Genomic DNA, 21,321 nt, shown 5'->3' with positions numbered 1-21,321 from the left:
GTTGCGTATATCACAAATACACAATATGACCTCGTAGTTGACCTCTTAGTTAGAAAAATGTGAAATTTAAATCCAGATCATTCTTGAAGCCCTCTTTTCATCTGCTTCTCTAACAATCTTAATCACACCAGCTCAGTGGAGCCGTTTTTACACAACAGTAAGCTCATCCTCTCCTTTTTAACATTGCCCAAACTCTGGAGATTTAGTTTGCATGCGCATTGTCAGACCAGTCTTATTTTTCTGTTTTGTCAGAGGCCGTGGGGTTTGTGCTTATTAGCATTCCTACTATACACTGTTGACTCTCACTGGCAGCTCCATTAAAGCTCTCTGCTGGGCAGCGTCGAGGCTGAGCCGGTTCAAAAAGAGACAGGGGTCAAATGAAAGGTCATGTCATCACAGCAGCCTCCACACAAAAAGCCCAGAGGACAACCAACGCTTTGAAAGCGTGTTTTAGAAACTTTCATATGTTTTAGTTTGAGCGTAAAGGAACTCATTCACACATAGATACAGTAACTCAATCTCCCTCTGCTCAAATCTGCAGCATATCCTTTAGATTTCCTCACATCTCTCAGTGAGGAGATGCCAAGTGGGGATTTTATCGACACATTTTTGTTTTTGTGTTTTGACCCTATACTTTCTGAATAGTCTCGCTTACAGTTTATTTTATAGAAAGCCTGCTCAGCTTGTGGTCACACCAAACGATACAGAAATATGTGAGGCGAGACAACAAAGGACAAAGATATTTAATGCTATAATGATCCCATAAGTGGACTTTTCCTGGAAAGTCATCTAACATATAAAAGTGCAACTAAAACATATTTCTTGTGTACCAGTTAGGGCAATCTCCTTTTACTTTTTAACAGATATACCTTGAAATCGTCACCAAGAAGCCCCCCTCGTCTCAATGCCACATTATATCTGCAGGTCTGTATCACTCACCTTAATCGCCCTCCCATGTCTCTGTTTTGTCTCTTTTCAGGCAATTTCAGATCTGGAATCCCAGTTATCAAGTCTACACGATGAACTTCAGTGCGCCCATGCACAGCATAACCAACAGTTGGCTGAGATGGCGTTGCTCTGGGAGGAGGAAAAACAGAAAGTGTTCCTGGACAAAGAGGCGTCTCTGGACCGGCTCCGCTCTGACATGGAGCGCATTCGCAGCGACCTTGAGAGAAACCACCAGCAGGAGAGGGACACCGCACAAGAGAAGGTGGGTGACGAATAGGAGGGCAGACGAGAGAAATGGATGCTTTCCAAAAGGATGTCGTCTCTACAAGTCAAGTTACCACAATCTTACAAAAGGCAGGGGGGAACTCATGTACGATATAACAGAAAAATACTGAATTAAGCAGGAGAATCAAGGCAGAGATAAGTCTGTATAAACTAATACAGGAGAAGCTGTTTCTAAAAGTGTGTTTGACTGTTCAAGAAGGAGGACATTATGCAGCTGTATAATGCAATGAAAGGTGTTTTTTTTATAGTTGTTTTTTTTCTTCATGCAATTAAGAGTTTTATCTTTTGCACCCTTACCTTCTCTTCCCTTGCTTCTTTGTTAATCTGCCTGTCATGTAGATATTTGTCAGAGAACTTGTGAACAGTGTAGTCTTTATCAAGCTATTGTTTATCATCAGGGCTGACAGTGAGAAAAGATTGTGTTTGTGTTTTCTCCGTGTGTAGATGCGGGGGGACTGGGACTAGTTATACAGCACTTTTATCGAAGCCTTTAAAAAATACAGTATGTCTTATTCTGACACACACACACACACACACACACACACACACACACACACACACACACACACACACACACACACACACACACACACACACACACACACACACACTGAAATTCAGGTTCTTGCTGAAATGTGGACTGCAGATGTAGGGCCTGAACTTTCACCTGTGTGTATGTACAACCAGCTCTACCTGCTGGGAAGCAAAGGTCTGCTGAAGCCAGTGTGCTTTGTGTCTGTCATAGGCTTAGAGTTAGTGTATGTGCATCTCAATGTGTCCACATTCAAGATAATATTTAACCTATGCATAAGTCATCTTAGACACACCCACAGAGCCTAGCCCTTTTATATTTTCTATAGTAAACACCACATGGAAGTATTGCATTCCTCTACCAGTCTTGAGATCTACCCTTTTGAGATGCACACACTAAGGAGATCGGAGTTAAGGGTAAGTCAAAGACTGGAAACCACAGCTTTGAGTTTTGGTATCTTAGTGAACCAGGAAGTACTTCAATTAGAAGCTCCAAGGTTCTCCCTCTCTCTCTCTTTCTGTTTCTTTGTGTCTCATATTCGCTCCCCTCACCTCTAAAGAAACTGGACCCACGGCTGGGAAATCACCCATAATCTTGTGCTGGTCTAGCAGGAAGCTGACCTAAGGTGGTGTTGATCAGAACCTAATCCCTCTGCAGGGCCCATCAAAGAGAGCATTTTTCATTAGACACCATCTTGCGCCAGCTGCGCAGCATTAGCCCCGGAATGCAGGGACCTCCAAAGAACCCAGGCGGCCATTTTGGCTCCATATGGCACACAGAACCAGGGGTACTGAAGGGGAGAGAGTGTGCTTATTACAGGGTAATCCTCATTTGGAGAAATCACGCTGTTTCCTATCAGTAACTTTTTCTCTCTCTCTCTCGTTTTGGATGTGTGACGGCTGTTTTGCAGCTAAAAGTCATTTTATCTTTTTGGCAGTCTTTAATTCCCTCTTTTTTTGTACACAGTGAAAAAATGGCCCACAGTTGTCGGGGAATCTGGAGTAGATTCAAAGCAGTGAGGCTGAATGTTGAACTTAAACTGATAACACTAAAAGCGATGTGCTAGTTTCACTTTTTATGAAAGAGATTAATGATTTCTTGGTCCTTTTTTGTCAGCTAAAAGTGCATGCTTCTAAAAAAAAAAAAAAAAAAAAACTCACCAAAGGTTGAACATCTTACTTTCCCCCCTCTTTTTCTACTTTCTAATCTGTCTCCAAGTTTGACTTCATAGTGGGCAGGGAAAAGTTTCACTATCTCCTTTTGCCCTGTTTTTTTCCCCCCTCACATGGTATTGAAGTCAGCCAGTTCTCAGATCCATATTGACTCGTCCGGCCTGTTTTGTAAGCTGAAAATTTCTCATTCTTTTGATGCAGACAGAAATGCTGTCCTCTGCAGTCCACCATGCTCTTGGAAGCAGAGCCCGGGCAGACCAGCTTTTCCTTTTTTTTTTTTTGAACACATCTTCCAGATCCTGGAAAAAAAGGGCCAGAGAAATCCATTAAATCCATGAATGGATTCCCATCAAAGACACATGCGTTTAAGGGAGAGGCAGAGAGGGATACAGGGGGATGGGGGTGATGTTTTGGGAGTAGACAGTGGAAGCTGTTGGAATGAAATAATGAGAAACGGAATATCATAGGAGATAAGATCAGACGTTAAGATTGTTCCATACATTTGAGCTGCATCAAAAGAAAGCAGGAGAGCAGGAAAAGGGATGGAGGTGGGCACAGTAGAAAGTGTGTGAGGTGGGGTGTTTTAGTCTGGCTGCTATTGAAGTGTGTGTGTGTGTGTGTGTGTGTGTGTGTGTGTGTGTGTGTGTGTGTGTGTGTGTGTGTGTGTGTGTGTGTGTGTGTGTGTGTGTGTGTGTGTGTGTGTGTGTGTGTGTGTGTGTGTGTGTGTGTGTGTGTGTGTGTGTGTGTGTGTGTGTGTGTGTGTGTGTGTGTGTGTAAGGAGGGGGGGGGGGGTGCTCTGTTCACTGGTAAAACTGAACACACACAACCCCAGACCTCCCAATCTCCATTCTCCACTGAGGGGCCTGTGAAGCTGCCTCTGTGCCAGATAAAGACGCCTCATCTCTGGGCTACAGAGAGCGTGTTTCCTGCCTCTCACCCACACCACATCCTTATCCAACTTTCTTTTTCTCCTCCACACCTCCACCATCATTCTCTCTCTGTCTTCCTCTATGCCCCCATCTCCTACCCACAAACCCAACCAGCCTTCATGTTGTGGCAGAGCCCAGAACATTAGGGACTGTTTTTTTTAAGTAGGGGCGGGGCTTTGAGGAAGTGTGGGAACAAGGTGTCTTAGCATACATGCACATAATGCACAGGCCTCTGTACGATCAGCAGGATACAGACACGGGTCATATTTGAAATAAGTGCTTGATGGGCAATATCTGCATAAGTTTGACAGATTTGAAAATGGATGAAAGGTATTTTATACTCCCTCCCTGCTTGTCAATACTTGAAATCTGAGATACGCTTTAACAAAACATCAGAGGCCTCCACTTTGATAACAAATGAAAAACGTCTGGAACCTTGAATTCAAATTTTCTTTTAGTCTGGAACAATACTTTGAACTTAAAGAGATGTGATGGACAAATTCTCCCCGATATGTTTGTGTAGAACTGAGTGTTATTATACGAGTGGGTTTTTGCCTAAGAGGGATAACACAGAATTATATGGCATTGAAGTGTTTGCATATTGGCATATTGGACATGTACTGCATGTATTGTGTAATTTTGAGGGCCCATATAGTCTGCACATGTGTGTATTTAGGCCCTTTACAATTCTTTGGGGAATTAGTCCAAAAGGAAAGAAAGTTTGTGTGTGAAGGTGTGTGTGTATTTGTAGTACTTCCCTGTGTGTGCTTGTGTGTGTATGTAAACGCCCACTTTTACTTCAGATCAAAGGCACAGGGAACTTCATCAAATACTAACCAAGTGTGACAAAACCACCTGGAGGCAAATGTCAGCCAATGAGAAAGCAGCCTTTTGGCATGCAATAGCCAATCCCTGCTCCCCGTGTCAGAACACCAGTATCCCTCTGGCCATGCCCCACGTGACTACCTTGACATGAAAGGACCGACATTGCTTACACACACACACACACACACACACACACACACACACACACACACACACACACACACACGCACACACACACACACCTGAGGTATAAAGGCATCTGTCTTGCAATTAGTCTTTTTTTCCCACAGGTAGTTCAAGAAGGAAGTCTGTGCTCGTCCACAAAAGCACTGACAGGTTCCTTCTATGACCGTTGGGTTTTCTCAGAGTAGAAGTCCTTTAACTGGAAATGTGGCTTTCTTTGACTTGTTATAACATGACACGGCAGTTGTAAAGGGCTTACAGATGGCATCACAAAGTTTGTGAAAATGTTATGAAATTTTCGGGGTGAGCTGCATGTTTGAATGCAAACGACTTCAGCTCCATTTTTTTCCCGCCAGCCCCCCTGTAAAGTTTCTGCAAGAAGTCGGGGTTAGAGGATAAAGGAAAGCAGCAGGAAATACTCCACTGAAAAATCCACTGCAAGGGTGAAGGCAGGGGCGGATGACATTAAAAAGTACAACCTGTGGGGCGACCATTGCTGTGATGTTAGTGCAATGATGCTGCTTTCTGCTTTTTAAGCACATTTAGTCTCCCCCCCACACACACACACACACACACACACACACACACACACACACACACACACACACACACACACACACACACATTTCTTTGCATCTGTGACAAACTGTAGAAGTTGCCTGAAAAGAAAGAAAACTTGTTTGTGATCAATTGTGCAGCTGGAGAAAAAGGACTGCCGTTGCAGTTTGGGGCACGGAGTTCAAACCCTCCTTTAAGTCGTCTGGCAAAGAAAAAGGATCTGTGTATAACTTGTGTTTGTTGTTCTATGCACAACGCTGACTGGGCAATCTTTTAATGTGGCCGGAGATGCATCTGCTTTCACACTGCTTTCCATGTGAGGACACATGACCCGTCCTTAATGTGGTTTAACCGATTGGATCTTAATGTGGCTTCAATGTGCTGTTGTTGCAGTCACATCCATATTTGGTGATCTGCTCTTCTAAACAGACCACCCAAGACTTATTTGGTACAAAACATGCACACAGCTGATTTTCCCAACTCTCTCTAAACCTACCATTCCAATATGGCGCCAGCCCTGGTTGCTTGTTTTGTGGTTTTTTTTCAAGATGTTCAACCAAGAAAATCTGGCAGTAGATGAAATCAGCCAGAACATAATAAAGCATTTCATCAAATCCACTCACATTAGCTTTCATCCTAACCCTCTAACTCTGTGCACCCTCAGTGATGTACTGTTCTCTCTCTCAACCAGAAGATGGTGGTACGAGGTTGTTGTCGTCGTCGTCGTCGTCGTCGTTGTTGTTGTTGTTGTCATAGCCACGTCTCGCTCTTCTTTTTCGCTCCCCTGTCACTGCTGACTTATTAGCTTGGTCCTCTGCCATTTGGAGATACACCAAATCACATTATTCAGTCGGTCATGGATTAGACGAGGAGGAGAGAAACATAGGCTGAGGGATGATCAAAGAGGGCCCACATTCACCTCACACTAACACACTAACTGAGAGACAAAGAGATGAGGGAGGCAGTGCAGAGGATCGGATTTGAGGGGAGAAACAGATCAAGTTTAGGATGTTCTGTGTAGAGTAATCACATTATTCGACCCATGCCTCTGAATTTGTATGAATTTGATGTTGGTGTGTGATTACATCATAGCAGCATCATATTGGCGTTAGAGGCTGTGTGTTTTTATATGAAATGTAGTCATCTCCGAGTGTTTTGACAGTGACATCTGTGCACTTCCACAACAGACTTTAAAGGAAATGTTTCATATAAGCTATCAATGCAGGGATTTAGTTTTAATATGTGGTGATTTTCTTCCTAATGTCTTCAACTATGGAGGACAGACATTTAGCCTTTTTCACACATGCACAGCTGAAAATGTCTAGAAATTTCAAGACAGACTGCCCCTCATATTTTCCTGACTTGCCTGTTCACACTCACACCTTCCCTGTCAGAGAGAAGGGGGGGGGGTCTCAGACACTATAATGCAAGTTTGTACCTTTATATCAATGCTATGTGTTATTAAATATACAGTATGTACAGTAAACAAAAGAGCGAGGAGGAAATACTGTACTTGGGTATGAAGCAGCTTCATTGTGTGCACAAACATCAGACTGGTTGCCCACTGGTTGTGTGATATAAACATCATCATCCCCGCCTGCTCGCTCTCTTGGGATGAGTTTTTCCTGTTGCTTTCTAACATCAGCTCCCCCCTACAACTTCACGCTGAGATTTCACTTGGAGGCTGGCAGGGAAAACTCTGGATAAAAGTCATGGTGAAAAAATTCAGCCAGTTGTGTTCACACATGCAGCTCACCCCGAAAACATTTCTGGAATATTTCAGCACTTTTGCGCATGTGTGAAAGCACCAGCTGAGTGCTAAAGATTTGCGAACATCATGTTAAAGCTGGAGTAAACAACTTTTGAGAAACCAGCAGTAGTCAGCTGGATTGAAAAAGTTTTCAACCCATAAAGATCTTAGCACTTTCCTTCAGGCCTCCCATCGAGTCTGCTCTCTAAACACCTGAGCTACATACACGTATTGACTGAATACTGATGGAGGATGAGTCAACAAAATTATAACTCAATGGAGTCCCTCTCTCAGGCAGAATCCAAAGAAAGTTCAGGAGCACACAAATCACTCCATGTGATTGAATTATAATTTGACCTTCTACAGTAAGGTTCTTCTCTGAGAGCAGCGACCTTCATTTGTGGAGCGGCTGAAGCTTAAGAGTTTCCTTCTCCTCAACAAAAAATGTGTTTTTATCGCAAACATTGTTCAACATCTCTGCCATTCTCAGGCGACTAGCGCACTACCTTAAGCTTGTGAAAGCCTGCTCATGGGCCATGGGAGTGCATCAATAGACGGGCATGACAGATACCAGATATTTCGTTCTTTTATTACAGCAACAAATATTACTAACATGCTTGTAGAAGTAATTGAAAGGCTTTGAACATGATGATTTTTGTTGTTCCAATGGCTTTTGGCGCTCTAAAATGTGCCGTCTCTGTATAAAAGCAGGTTGTTTTTCTCCATGGTTCAACTCATATTGCTGTCATCAATACCCTTAAATTAAAAGCTGAATGTCTGCACTGAAAGCACATACTAATCATTTCATTTCAAATCTACAGTGATGTTGTACGGAGCCAAAATAACGAACATGATGTCACTGTCCAAAGACCAGGCATGTTATGTGTTTATGTGAATGTATACGCATGCTTAGACCTATCTGAGCTCCTCGTTTCCTCAGTGCACCATCAGGCCCTGCGGCAGAGATAGAGAGAGTGAGTGAGTCACCCAGCAGATGAAAGAGTCAAAGTAAAGGCTCTGCCGTCCCAAAAAAACATCACACAGCTCCCTTGCTCACTTTTTGAAGTCCTCCAAGAAGAGGGAGGGAAGCGACACACTTTCTCAATCGCATTAAAACATGGCGTCAGGCAGCTCCCATCTTGTTGCACGCTATAGATTACACTCTGGTTTGAAGTGGAGTTTTAAGTGGGACACCAGGATTTTTTGGGGTCTGTTTTTCGGGGTTAAGTTTTTAATTCATCTCAGAATTATCCGGCATCAGGCACATCAGGCAGACTCATTGATCAAAGTACAGATGGAGGCATAAATAAATGGGGAGAGGGGCCTACCTAGGCAAACTCGAGAAGACAGAATTTTTATCACGGTTCAATCCAAGTTCAATGACCAATTGGAAGATCTTTTCATCTTCTTCAGAGAAATTGCTACAATAAGAGCTTCACTGTCATATCAGGTTAAGCTGTGTCAGAGTTCACAATCCTGTAGCTAGAGAGATACTTAACTCTGGTGTCAAAGTCCGTCCACCTGCTAATGCTAAAGCAACCTGGAATCCTACAAGCAACCCTATCTATTAAAGGACCATTATGTAGTAGCTCTTATACATAGCATTTAAAACTGGTACTGCAGTCCAGATTCAAAGCATTGGAGAGAGCTGTCTCCCCCCGCCCCCTCCTCCCTAGAGTCGATGCTCATAAGGGTTGCACTTGGCATGAAAGCTTCAGTGTTTAGCCAGCTCTACATCCCTCTAGAAACCTTTCGATGATCTATCCTCTCTCCATTTTTCAAAAGCATCTCCATTATTTATCCTATTTTGAGCAAGTTTATGGTCGTGGCGCTTTTAAGAAAGGTCGGGTAGAATCCGTTATATATCTGAACCACTTCTCTTGCCTGTTGCATCTCCTGTTGGTTTGCCGTGATAATTGGTCATTTGTCTGACAAAAAGGGGGGTGTCCAAAACAGTCGTCTGGGGCTGCCTAAAAACCACCTCCTTTATCTGGTCAAATCAAAAACAAACTATTCCGCACCAGAATTTAAACCTAGATAGAGGACATACTGGCTGCCGAGTTGTTGACAGAGAAGCCAGCACTTCAACATAGCATGTTTAATGTCTGATCATATAGGTCATTTTATAATTTCATTCAGTAGATTTCTTACAGATTGCTCCTTTAAGTAATCATAGCCTCAAACTAAGATTATTCTCTTATTTTTGTGATCTACAGTTTAATATGGAAAAGTACCATACTGTAGCTTTAAACAACAACAAAAAAAAGTCAGCTCTTCAATCATAGTTGAAAACAAGAAACTACCCAATAATGGTACTTCTTTTTTTCTATCGCCCTTTAACCAAAACAGGCTCAAACCAACTTTATTCTCTGCCCTGCGACGTGAGTCAGATGTTAAGACCGATCACGCTGATGGTAGTGGATGTAATTTGTTTTCTGATACCATGAACTGGCTGGTTTAGTTTGTACGTACTATGCAGAACATTGTGTGTTTGCCTGTGTGTCTGATGTATGTTTATCTGCCTGCGTGTGCCTGCTTGATACATAACGTCTGTATGCGTGTGTGTTGTGACAGTGACAGTGAGCAGCATGGATTAAGAGAATCACTACTGACAGGCTGTGATGGCAAACTGTGAAATGGAAATAAAGCCTCTTGTCATTACAGCACCAACTCTCTCTCTCTCTCCCACTCGCAGACACACAGGCAGGCACAGCAAGACAGCAATGATTACAGACAAACGAGCAAATAACATCTCCCAGCACTCCCTCGCTGGCAGATTGAACTCAAATTGTTATGAGAGACATGCGTAGTGAACAGAGGATTGTTTTGAATGCTTACAAATACTGCTGCCACTAAAACTGAAGGCTTCGCGGAGCAATGGGGGGAAAAGCTTCTCTTTGAAATCAGTTTTCGAGAAATAAACCCCACAAATCAGCTCCCTGGTGTGCAGCATACAGTATGTAGTGTGCATTTGCAACCACCAACAGCCATTAAAAGGCTGTTTTGTAGCTTTTTTTTCCACCTTTTTAAGTGTCACTGCCCTTTACTAAATCGCTAATCACATTGTGTTCTCTCTCTCTCTCTCTATGTGGAGTGACCTCATCTTTGCATCAGCAAGTCTTGAGTGTAGTTTTATATCTTCTGTCAGAGTTCAGCTTCAGGACGACGCTGAAACCATAATTGCTCTTTAGCAATGTGAGATGATTGGAAACATGTCGGAGAAAAATGTCATATGGAGGCAATATCCTGTCCAGGAACTAGACTGAACCCAATCAGAAAAGACTCCTAACGCACACACACACTAAACTTATCTTTTTTGTTGGCAGTCTATTGAGAAATGTTTACTTTGGTTTCTTCTTGCTTATCAGCGATAACCACGGTCCACTTCAAACAATGGGACAGCACACCTTGAGCAAATTTCACATCCAAACATCTACAGATTAGCCCCTGGACGTATGCTGGGCCCTTCATGCATCCTGTTTGTCCACTGTCTATGTTTGAATAAGTGTGACTTGAATAGTGTGCATATCTCTGTTTAAGTGTGTGTGTCTGGCGTGTGTGTGTAAGACAGAAAGTTGTCACCCAGTTTTTGCCACTCCCTTCAGTCCCTTTTTTTTTTTTATTGCGCGTGTTTGTCTCTATGTGTCTATATGTGTGTGTTTGGCCTGCTTCCCACTGCAGATTATTAATTAAGTTCTGGTAAGCGGTGCATGCCTCGCCTTCAGATCCACTTCCACTCTCTTAAAACACACACTCACACACACACACAAGTGACTGTACGCACACACAAACACGCACATACTTCAAAGCAGCCGCACTCCACACAGCAAGGATTAAGAGGCGATTGAAGAGCCTGATACAGCCTCAAAGTGCCTTCAGCACAAAAAATGCCTTTGGCAGGGCACAGGTAGTCTCTTTGAAAGTGCTTACACTTACACACACACAGACACACACATATAGCTAGGCTTTTTAATTTAGCTCTTGATTTTCTCTTTGTGTTTGTCACAGTCCTGTTGGGCTATTTTTCCCTCGCATGTTCAATCCATATCTTCATCTATTTGCAGCCATTTTTAATGTGCGTCTAGATACCGGAGTTGTATAATGTATGAAGTTGTATAATGCTTCCTGCTATAATTCCCTGGAGTGGCGCTAGGTAAAAGGAATAGGCTAGTAGCAAGCTCTTTATGTTTTTATGAGACATCTGAGCGTGTTTGCATGTCAATATGGCCATATGTTTATCTGTGAACTCATACAGTACAGAGACACACACACACCTCATCACTGCACATTTAAATGCAAAGGTGATGCTCATGTGTAACTCTGATGGTAACATTTTCTGCTGTTATATATAGACAACAAAGATAATGACATCACATCAGAGATTATTGCAGTTATGGTGTTTTCTTTAAGAAATGAATGACGCCTCCTTGCAAGTTAAAAAGAGGCAGATTTTTGATCATGAGACTACTAAACTAACTAAATACTAACAGCCACAGTGACATCAAGCTAATCTGGAGCGCTCCAGCAGCAATAAAGAAGACAACGAACGTGTCATTCAGAAAGAATAACATTGTAGAACTCTTTTTTGCACCCCTCTCACAGTTCCACTTCCTTGTCTTGACTTTTTCTACTCCCTTCTTTGTCTAAGCCTCTCTCATCATCTGCTCGAGGGCCCCTAGAGACCGAGCAGGGCTGCCACTCAAAAGAGTCCTGGCGCAGGAAGACAGGGCCCGTATCCTTGGCGATGGCTCTGTGTGTCTGTGGTGACAGGTGTGTGTCCGCTCCGAGCAGGACGCCAGTGTTTGTCAGGAAGTGTTTGGAATGGGCTGCGGAGTCCAAAGCAAAGCGCAGGCGTTGAAGGCTGCGAGGGGGTGCGATCAGTGACAGTGTTTGTCAGAGGGTCGTCTGTCTGTCAGTGGCTGTCAGGACAGGAGTGTGTGTGTGAGTGAGTGTGAGCATGCATGTGTGTGTTTCACTCTCAAGGATGTTTTTATGCATCACTGTTTTTTTAAGCATTTTTTTTATCCAAATACTCCTAAGTCAAATATTTCAAGAAATGTAAAATAACAGATTTCACACACCCTGTTGCTTATTACATCAATGGCATTGCAAGATGCTTGCTTTTAGACTTTCTTACAGTTGTCTTGCAATGAGTTGAGATGGAACATCTTTAAACACCTGTGGGGGAATATATTAAAGGAAGAATATGCGACTTTTTGACCCAGCAGATGTCGCCCTTGAGCACCAGAGTGAAACCAAAACAACTCGAGCTGCATGATTGTGTTAGCATGCTAATGCTAGCGCTCTTTAGTTTGCCCGTATCTTCACACTGCATGTCAATTTACACGAAATGACCATGATTTAAAAACGCTTACGTGACATTCAGTTAAGCAGTGAGTACAGTATGTTATTCTTCTTTTCTATAGTCCCTCAATTAAACAACTTTTATACGAGAGGGGATGAGCCGGCCGTCCCGTCCATGTAAACACGCTGTAGATACGGCTCAGACAACATCACAGACAGTGTGACTCAAGTTATTTTCCGAGGATGTATTTGATTTCTGCTACATTTATGTGTAAAATGTTGCACATTCAGCCCTTAAGTTATAGAAAAGGACAACTGGCACATAGTGATAGAAGATAGAAGAGCACAATAACATCAAGCAGCTGACATATAGACTTGTCCTGAACAGATTTATGAATGAGAATAATCGTTGATTTCTTTATATTGTGAGTTATTAGAATCTCATCAGTACAAACAAACTGATGCACAGTTTTTTTTTTTACTTTCAGACACACGTTTAAAAGCTCAGGTTGATCCACATGTCCTGAAAACACTTGCCCGGCTTTCAAACGATGACCTCTTTACCCCATTAATTTAGGCTTTAGTCTTTCAACAGTACTTGTATAAACCGTGTCACTGCACGTACAGCCAGCTATTGACATCGCCGTCGCGCTCCACCACTTCACACCCAATTATCTCACTCAACTGTTCAGCCTCTCAATGAAACTCTGGCATCACAACACGGCTCGCTGAGCGGCGGCAGATCATGTACTAGACGCTCGCGGTCTCTGCTTCCAGCTGGCTAGCTTCCCACAGAGAAAACAACTGAAAACAAAGAGTGGAGCGGCGCTCAATAAACTCCAAACAACAATCTCCATTCACTGCTCTTCTGTCTCCTCTGTGTTTTGTCTCCCAGCTTCTCGCGATCAGCCCTCTTCTCTTTCTCTCTCCCTATAGCTAATTGGCAGCAGCGTTTTAATTCCCCGTGCCCCTCCTTCTTGTTAAGTGATGAATTGTTGGCAGGGGATCAAAGGGGGAGTGATGCCCACTGTGCACCGTGCCCGTCGCTACCTGCTGGCACACATGAACATTGGGACTGGCGCTGCGCCAAGGGGCCACAGGCCTACACCGGGGGGACACACTGCCAAGAGGCAGAGGTCAACATTAGTGTGTGTGTGGACAGATTGGGAGTGTGTGCCCTTCTCCTCACACAAGATTACATTTCTCAACTCTCTGTCTTTATGTCTCTGTATCTGTCTGTCTGCATATCTCCGCCTCACACTCCCCTCTCTCTCTCTCTTCTTGTTGCAGACCAACACCAGGCTGAAGCAGATTGAGAAGGAGTGCGCTCAGAAGCTCGCAAAGAGTGCCCTGGTAAACAATTTTCTCTTCTTCCCCTTTTGATGATGATATCAAATATACCGATGGGAGAGGTGAGGAGGCACACTTAAAAACACACCAACACCTCTAAAAAAAAACATGTGCACACAACATATCCTATATCTGGTATTAGATTTATGAAGAGCTCAGGTAAATCTAAACTGAAAAGACAGATCAGCATCAATGTCTACTGAGTTTGAGTTAATTCAAACTAAGTCATTTATCCCTTCGGTCGTCATAGCAACACCACAACCTCACAACTACTTTACAAATACGATTAGTCTGTCTCGGTTGGAAGTGCATACCATTGTTTTGGTTAATTGTCCGTACATGAAAGTTTATGTTACCTCCCATATTTTGCACCGATACATCTTAGATTCAACGACCAGTTTATGTCTCTCGTGTTTCTCAGCCGTTCACTGCAGTATTTATCCTGTTGAATCACTTTCACTAGTGTTGTCCTCTCCTTCACTCTCTCTGCTTCTTTCTTTATTTCACCTCATCCTGTCCTAGCATCATCTGGTCACACATCCAGTTAAGGTCCATGCGTCTCCTCCTCTTAAACAGAGGTAATTTCTCCTCTCCAGACGGGTTTTGAACCTCCTAAGACAACTTCTGTCATTCAATGAAAAGTCTCTGAAAAGTTCAGGCAGCTTTCACCTCCGCAGTTTAAACGATCCCAAACATCCAAAGTGGTGTTTACATTAGAAGAGAAAAGAGTTGTCTTGATTATGTGGCAGGCTAAAATATCACAATCATTTGGCCATAATTGCACCTTGTTACCCACAGATGAGATTCAAAGAGGAGGTGGGGTGGGGCGAAGGGGGGGTTTGTTGTTTTTCTTTCTTTCTTCTCCTTTTTAAATCCCCCCATTTTGGGGTTGGCTGGCAAAGGCGCAGAGTTGAAAGCGGGGTTGACAAGCAGATGTTGTGAGAAAACGGTAGCTTATTAGGTTACACAATGCTCGACTTCAAAAGAAGTGGGATACGGTGCGAAAGTTCAGCCGTGTTTGCCTTGCTTTGGTGCTTTTTTATGCCACCGCAGACAAAGCAACAAGTGATTAATCCTCTGTTTTGGGGAGCTGATTCTGGCTCAGGTTCAAGGAGCGACACTCTCTCTCTGACATTCAAGTGAAGTCCCCTGTGCGCAGAATTCAACACCTTTGTTGGAGTGTGTTGTTGTACGGAGGTTTGTGCTGATGCTGTGGGTTTTTTTGTGCAAACACATTAATATGCGTGATTAATGCGGGGTATTTGTCGTTGGCTTGGGCGGCTTTGTTTTAAAAGGTAAAGGTGGAACCTCCCTTGGGGCATCTCAGTCAAATGTAAACAAGAGGCCTTTGAACCTCAAAGGCTAACCCCAGTTGTTAACCCCTCGGTGTCTGACAGGGGGCATCGCTCTTGAGCTCAACTGCATGGCTAATAGCCCAATTAAAAACATACCACGCCATACATTATCCTGAGGGGGCTGCGGATGCACCACGTACGGGTGTACGATGACGTGCATGCACACGCACATTCCTTCTGTGTGCTTGAGTCTCTTTTCTCCACCTTTCTCAATCACACACACACACACACACACACACACACACACACACACACACACACACACACACGATGAATCTCCTAATTAGTATCTCTCCAATACAATCTTGTGTGTTAAGCGTCTAGCTGTGAGTGGTCCTCTTGGGTGACCTGTGAACTGAACAGGGCTCTGTTCCCCCACTTAATGATCAGGCTGCAGTGGGTGGTAGTTGTGGTACTGGTGGGAGATCATTACTTTATCCCTGCTGTCCAATGTGGAAGTAGGTTGGAGGGAAAGCATGAGAAGCACCACGTTCTGAAAGAGAGAGGTTGAAGTTCAGTCCGTATGCAAATGTTCATCATTTATTTAGGCTCTATGCTGGTTGTGAGGTTCCAGCAGCAGTGTTCACATGCGACTTCTAAGACACGTCTTCACTAAATGTGATCTGATACTGAGTATTGATCCATGTGGACATTGTTCTCTCTTCTTCAGTTCTTGGAGACACTGATTCACTATCCCTCTCTATTTAACCTCCAGTTACCTCCTCTATTGATCAGGTTTAGACGTGCTATGATCAATACTTTCACATTGTAATGTGAAAAGGGGTCAGAACCCACAGGACTTCACCATCCAACTCTATATCTCCATAACTATAACACTTAATGTTAATCTTTTATGGATTTTTTAAAATTAACTTTTCAACCCATAAATGTCACCTTTGCGTCCCCTCTCACTGCCTTCGTCTGCTTTTTTTTCCTGACCTTTTCAGGGGAAATATTCGATAGTTAAAAAGGTTGGACGTGGTCAAAGTGAAGCAAAAGTGCATTTAAGCTGCATTACTTCTAAAGGCAAGCAGGGGGCAGCACAACTGGGAATGAGCGCGGGGAATGACATGCAGGAAAGGTGCCACAGGTCGGATTTGAACCCGGGCCGCCTGCCTGGGTCTGTGCATTGGACGCACATCTTAACCCTAAGCCCCCCAACTGGTTGCAATAATCGATAAAATATACCTCATGAATCCCTGAGGGGGAACTCTACTTGTTCACTCTGTTGTTGAGTCATGCTAAACACACAGGCACACGCTACATATTCTAAAATCAGCCACCGAGTTTTCACAGACATCACAGGTGATTTTTTTCTTTTTTTATGGGGGAGAGAGCATCCCCTTTTCATGGTGGCCGTCATTTGATTGCCTTAGTCACACAGTGTTCTGTTTACAAACACTAAATAATCTCCAGACACGCTCATTTCTCCCTTTTATTACCTGAGGTTCATGGAGAGGTAGGCCTGCCTTTAGCCCTGAACAGAGATGCTAGCAAGCTGAGGGGGGGAAAGACTCAGTCTCACCAGACCAATTACAGACTTAAAAAGGCCTGGCTGGCTATCAGACAGAGAAAAAAGGTGCTGCGGTGTGTGTGTATATATACAGGAATAACAAGACAGACAGCTGAGTTCACTAGTTTAGAGTGCCGCCACCGCCTGGGGCTGAAGACCAGCAGATGCAGGGAATCCATATTGCTAAATAATTATTACGCCCTGAAATGATGTTCCCATAATAATGCGCCATTTGTTGCTTTCATGTGGCTCTCCCTCTGACAAAATAAGCCTAATCTCCCTCTCATCTCTCTCTCTCTCTCTCTCCTTGTCTCTCTAGCTCTCTCTATCTGTGGTCGACCCGCTTCACTCTTAACTCCCTTACTCCCACACAGTGTGCAGATTCCAGCAGGCCTAGTCCTCCAGAGTTTCAACACAGTAAACAATTATCTGTCTAGCCCAAAGCTAGCAGTAGCACATTCCCCCCCCATCCAAAACTATGTGTCTTTCTCTTCCCCCCCCTTTTCTCCCATCCTCTCCCCCTCTCTTTCACTCTCTCTCATCTTTCCCCTGCCTTTCCCTGACAGTGGCTTAAATAGAATGTTAATTTTGACTGGAGGATTTCAAAGCCAAGGCAGTTCCTTTTCATCTTAGTGTGCACCGCAAGTTCACCAACACAAAGTCACTCTGCTCTTCAAAAAAGGAAGTTGTTTTTTTTTTCCTTCCTGTCTATTTTTTTTTTCTTTACATCCTTCTTTTTCTCTCTCTCTGCTTTTTTTTCCCCCATGTTTTCTGTCTAGTCTCAAAAAAGACACAAGACATGAGAGTCTGGGAAAAGCAGTGTTTCAAGGTGATTGTTACTGCCACCTCAAATCCATGACAAATGTGAAAGCGTTTTCCCCTCCATGTGTTGCTAGTCGCTCACTCAGACCAGTGAGTTGAACTGTGCAGAAAACATGTTTTGCATTTTTTGATCTTGCAACAGGTTTTTCTCTCCACTTTTCATTCATCTAGATCATCACTTGTTTCAAACATGAGAACACAAGAAGTAACTGTAACTCATCTTCACCGGGACAAATGATCAGTACTTTCAACACGGAGCAGTGGATGTGTTCTCCATCTGTCACTGATGGGTTTTTTTTTATCATGGACACACAGGCTGATCAGTTAAAATCAAGAATTAAGATTTTTTTTCTTTACTCTCTCCAACAGTTGATCGCAGAGTTGCAAACATCGGTTTGTGACTCAAAGGAGGAGGCCGTCCGTCTGCAGCAGGCAATGGAGAAGCAGTTGGAGGAGAGCAATACGAGATGGGATGAAGAGAGGAGGACGATAACTCACCACGCAGATCATGCCAACAAGGTCAGTGTTGGACATGCGCTGAATCCGCTCATTTATTTTTCCATTTGACACAAACGAATAAAAAGCTGCATATTTGGAAGATTGCTAAACACCACTCCTCTGTACGTCACTGTAAAGACCACCACTGCTCACTTTAGAGGGGAGGATGAAATCATTTATTTTCAGGGTTCACTAAGGGGGGCCATGGATGTTTAGATGATGCTAGTGACTGCATATCAACATATGTATTTTTTTTTCTATGCAAATCTTTCAATTTAGAAAAAATAAACACCCTTTTATCCAATCAGAATCGAGGGAGCACTATAAGTGAGACGGGTGTAGCAGAAAGTTACTGCACACTTAGGAAATAGTTACTTACCTCCTTTAGAAAGGGAACAAGGTAATAAGGAAAGTTAAGAAGGAATAAGAGACTGTTTATAACAGAAGGAGAGACGTTGAAGGTCATGAATAAAATGTTTTCACTGTCACTAATAATGTTGATTATTGTGAAGACTTATATACTGAATATAAAAGGAAATATATGAAGAAGTTGTTTGTTTAGTTTTTGATATTTGCCTTTGTAATGTACAAGGAGTTAAGACATTTTGGAGGAGGGTCCTGCTGCTGGAAGCATCTGCATCAGCTTTGTGTTCTTTTCTTTTTCTATTTTGTATCTATTTCTCTCATCATCCTTTCTTCTTTATCTTCTAGAGGTCCGGTACACTTTGTGGTTTCATGTGGTTTTCCCCTTCAGACTCAGAGGATGGGGCGTCAGTAAACTTTATCCTCCACAAAGCTTTGTCTGGATTGACATTTTATGGAGCAGACACGGGGCGCTTTCCTTTTGTCCGAGCGCGGCCACAGTGTGTTTGCCTGTGTGCTCTGTCATTTTTTAGGGCCAGTTACAAACTTCACAGTGTCTCTTAAGTGGCGTGTGTGCTCTGTGTCTGGCTGAACCTTGTAAATCTGTCTGCTGCACCCCACTTCTTAAGTCCGAGCCTCTCTATATCATGACTGTGGTTCTGTTTTTTACAGTTAAACTTGACTACACTGAGACTCCTCCTCAAAGCTGTAACCTGTTGTTTCTCACTTTTGTCTTCTTCTTTGAACCGGTCTTAATTTAACTTCATGTGCTTGTGCTTCAAGTTGATTAGTGATTAGAAAAGTCTCTTTCTCTTTGACTTTGAGGGGCCACTGCTTCATAATAGAGGTTTTGCAGCTAGATTAGTATAAGGACTGAGTTATTTGAGATATCTTGGTTAGCTCAGGAAAACTGAAATAAGCTATTTAAAAAAACTGCTCTCACTCCTGTTGCCGCCTTATGTAGTCTGATTCTTTTATTGTGTACAAATATAAAATATCTAATGTTCCTTTTTCTTCCCGCTTTGCCCTGGTCTCATCTGCCCCCCCCCCCCCCCATACATACTCCACTTTCGGACTCCCAGGATCTTTTATTCTGCCGTCTACCCCGGCAACCAGCCTGGGACACAGTGGCAGTTGATTGGGTGTGGCTCGCTAAATAAAGACTTGTTGTGTCTGGGATCAGGACATGTTTCCAAACACAACCTTGTCTGTTTGCGGTTGCAGCTGCCTCGTATAGTAAGGCATGTATGTCTGTGAGCCTCCCTTCAGATATCTTCTCTTTCAAGGACCCCGTTAACCTCGGCTTCTTTTTTTCTCAGACCGGTTTCTGCTAAAGGGGCCCCTTTCTTAGAAGTGACCTGCCCCGGCTCTTCCCTCAACTTAGAACCTCAGAAGTGTCTTCTCTTTCTGATGCTGTTCATGCTAGGGTTGTAGAGATACCAGAATTTGAGCTTTGATTGATTAAATAATAGTAAAAATAAAACAACATGAAGACCTGCTTTAATACCACGGTGACAGGAATAAAGTTCTAGGCACCAAGTATTCAGAAATGTCTTGTTTTAATTTCCAAAAAGTGCAAGCAAACTCCTGCACACTGTCTAAATTGCAAAAATTCATTGGCAGTATTTCTGTATTTGTTCATTTTAGACAGTGCCACCTCCTCTCCTCTCTAAAGTTTTTAGAGACACCTTTCCTGATGTCAGTCTGTGAAACTTTTAGAGCAGCTTCACAAGATTGGCAGCTCAAAGATCTCCTTACATATCTTATACTGGCGCCGGTAAAAACCCTCATTTCAGCCAGCTTCCTGGAAGCCTTCTGAGGGGCAGAACGCTGCAGGGCTACCAGGAGAGGGCTGTTCTCCAGTGCTGGGAGAAGAGAGCCTATATAAGAGGTTTCAACAGCTTATGAAAAGGCTTCGTCTCGTGAACTGCTGGGTCTCATATCAGGGAACTATCGCATGACTTGCAGGACAAGCCATCAAGCGTTCTCTGCAGATTTATTACAACGTTTAGTTTGTGCATCCAGCATTGTGACACTTTACGTTATGTGAGATTTAAAATGGGGATCAGCACTTCTGAAGATTTTGATCCTATCGATTAGAGGTGTGGGGAAAAATCAAGATTCTTATCTTCTGATATTTTAAATAGATTCATAACTTATGACTAATCAGTCACTCTCTGCTAAGCGCTAATGCTAGCTCTTTAACTCAGTAGAATACCAAATGGAGCAGCAAGAAATTCAGCCAGTCTCACAGATGACTGGAGTCGATCCTGAAGTATGCACTAATTCAAAAATAGACTTCCATGAATCCATGGATCCAGCATCGTTTTGAATCGAAAATAGATTCTGAATTGAATCATGACCTCAAGAATCGAAAGACTAATCGACCCATAAGATTCCCAGCCTCACTATCGATCATTGTTTTAATACACGTGGTTGTGAAAAGTTTTGAAGTATCAAACATTTTGGCGACCTTAATTCACACGTTTGACAGAAAAGACTGTTTATGGTTCTGTGGTTCAAATTATTGAGTCGTAATCCTTTCACAGAATCCACAGGGGGCTCATAGTGATCTTCAGATCTTCTTCATAAACTCGTTCACTGTGACTCCATGTTCAGATTATTATCCATAACGCTGCAGGAAAAAACGTCTCCAGTGGGACTGCACACATGCAAAGCACTGAAGATGAGCTGCTGACTTTTTTATGCTTAAGTGACACAATGATGTTTCACCATGCTTTCAGTCATGAGCAATTTATTGAGACATTTTTAACTCCTGTTACGTATTCACAACCTGTTTAAATGGTACAAAAATCTACAGAATCACTGTGCAGCTACAAACACAGATACACATGACTCCAGATTTCATCCCTTATTTACTCTTAATGTCCGTGATGTGTTTCCAATGACTCAGGCAGAACTAGCTTGTGTTCT

At 43.0% G+C, this 21,321-nt stretch overlaps 1 protein-coding gene across 5 annotated transcripts in view; it reads left to right on the top strand.

The window, feature by feature from the left end:
• The window catches only part of cep112 (centrosomal protein 112), a 105,091-nt gene that overhangs the window by 62,807 nt on the left and 20,963 nt on the right, over window positions 1–21,321 (top strand). For 4 of the 5 annotated variants that reach the window (XM_029277793.2, XM_020636259.3, XM_029277792.2 and 1 more), the window contains 3 exons: window positions 980–1,210; window positions 13,777–13,839; window positions 17,896–18,045. In XM_029277793.2, the coding sequence (XP_029133626.1) occupies window positions 980–1,210; window positions 13,777–13,839; window positions 17,896–18,045 (444 nt within the window). The remainder of the gene's footprint in view (window positions 1–979; window positions 1,211–13,776; window positions 13,840–17,895; window positions 18,046–21,321) is intronic. The other variant, XM_065964985.1, reaches the window with a different exon arrangement.

The sequence above is a fragment of the Labrus bergylta genome, chromosome 16 (genome assembly GCF_963930695.1).
Source record: "Labrus bergylta chromosome 16, fLabBer1.1, whole genome shotgun sequence".
Lineage (NCBI taxonomy): Eukaryota > Metazoa > Chordata > Actinopteri > Labriformes > Labridae > Labrus > Labrus bergylta.
The sequence above is the reverse complement of the archived record's forward strand: the minus strand, read 5'-3'. Positions and strand labels throughout refer to the sequence as shown.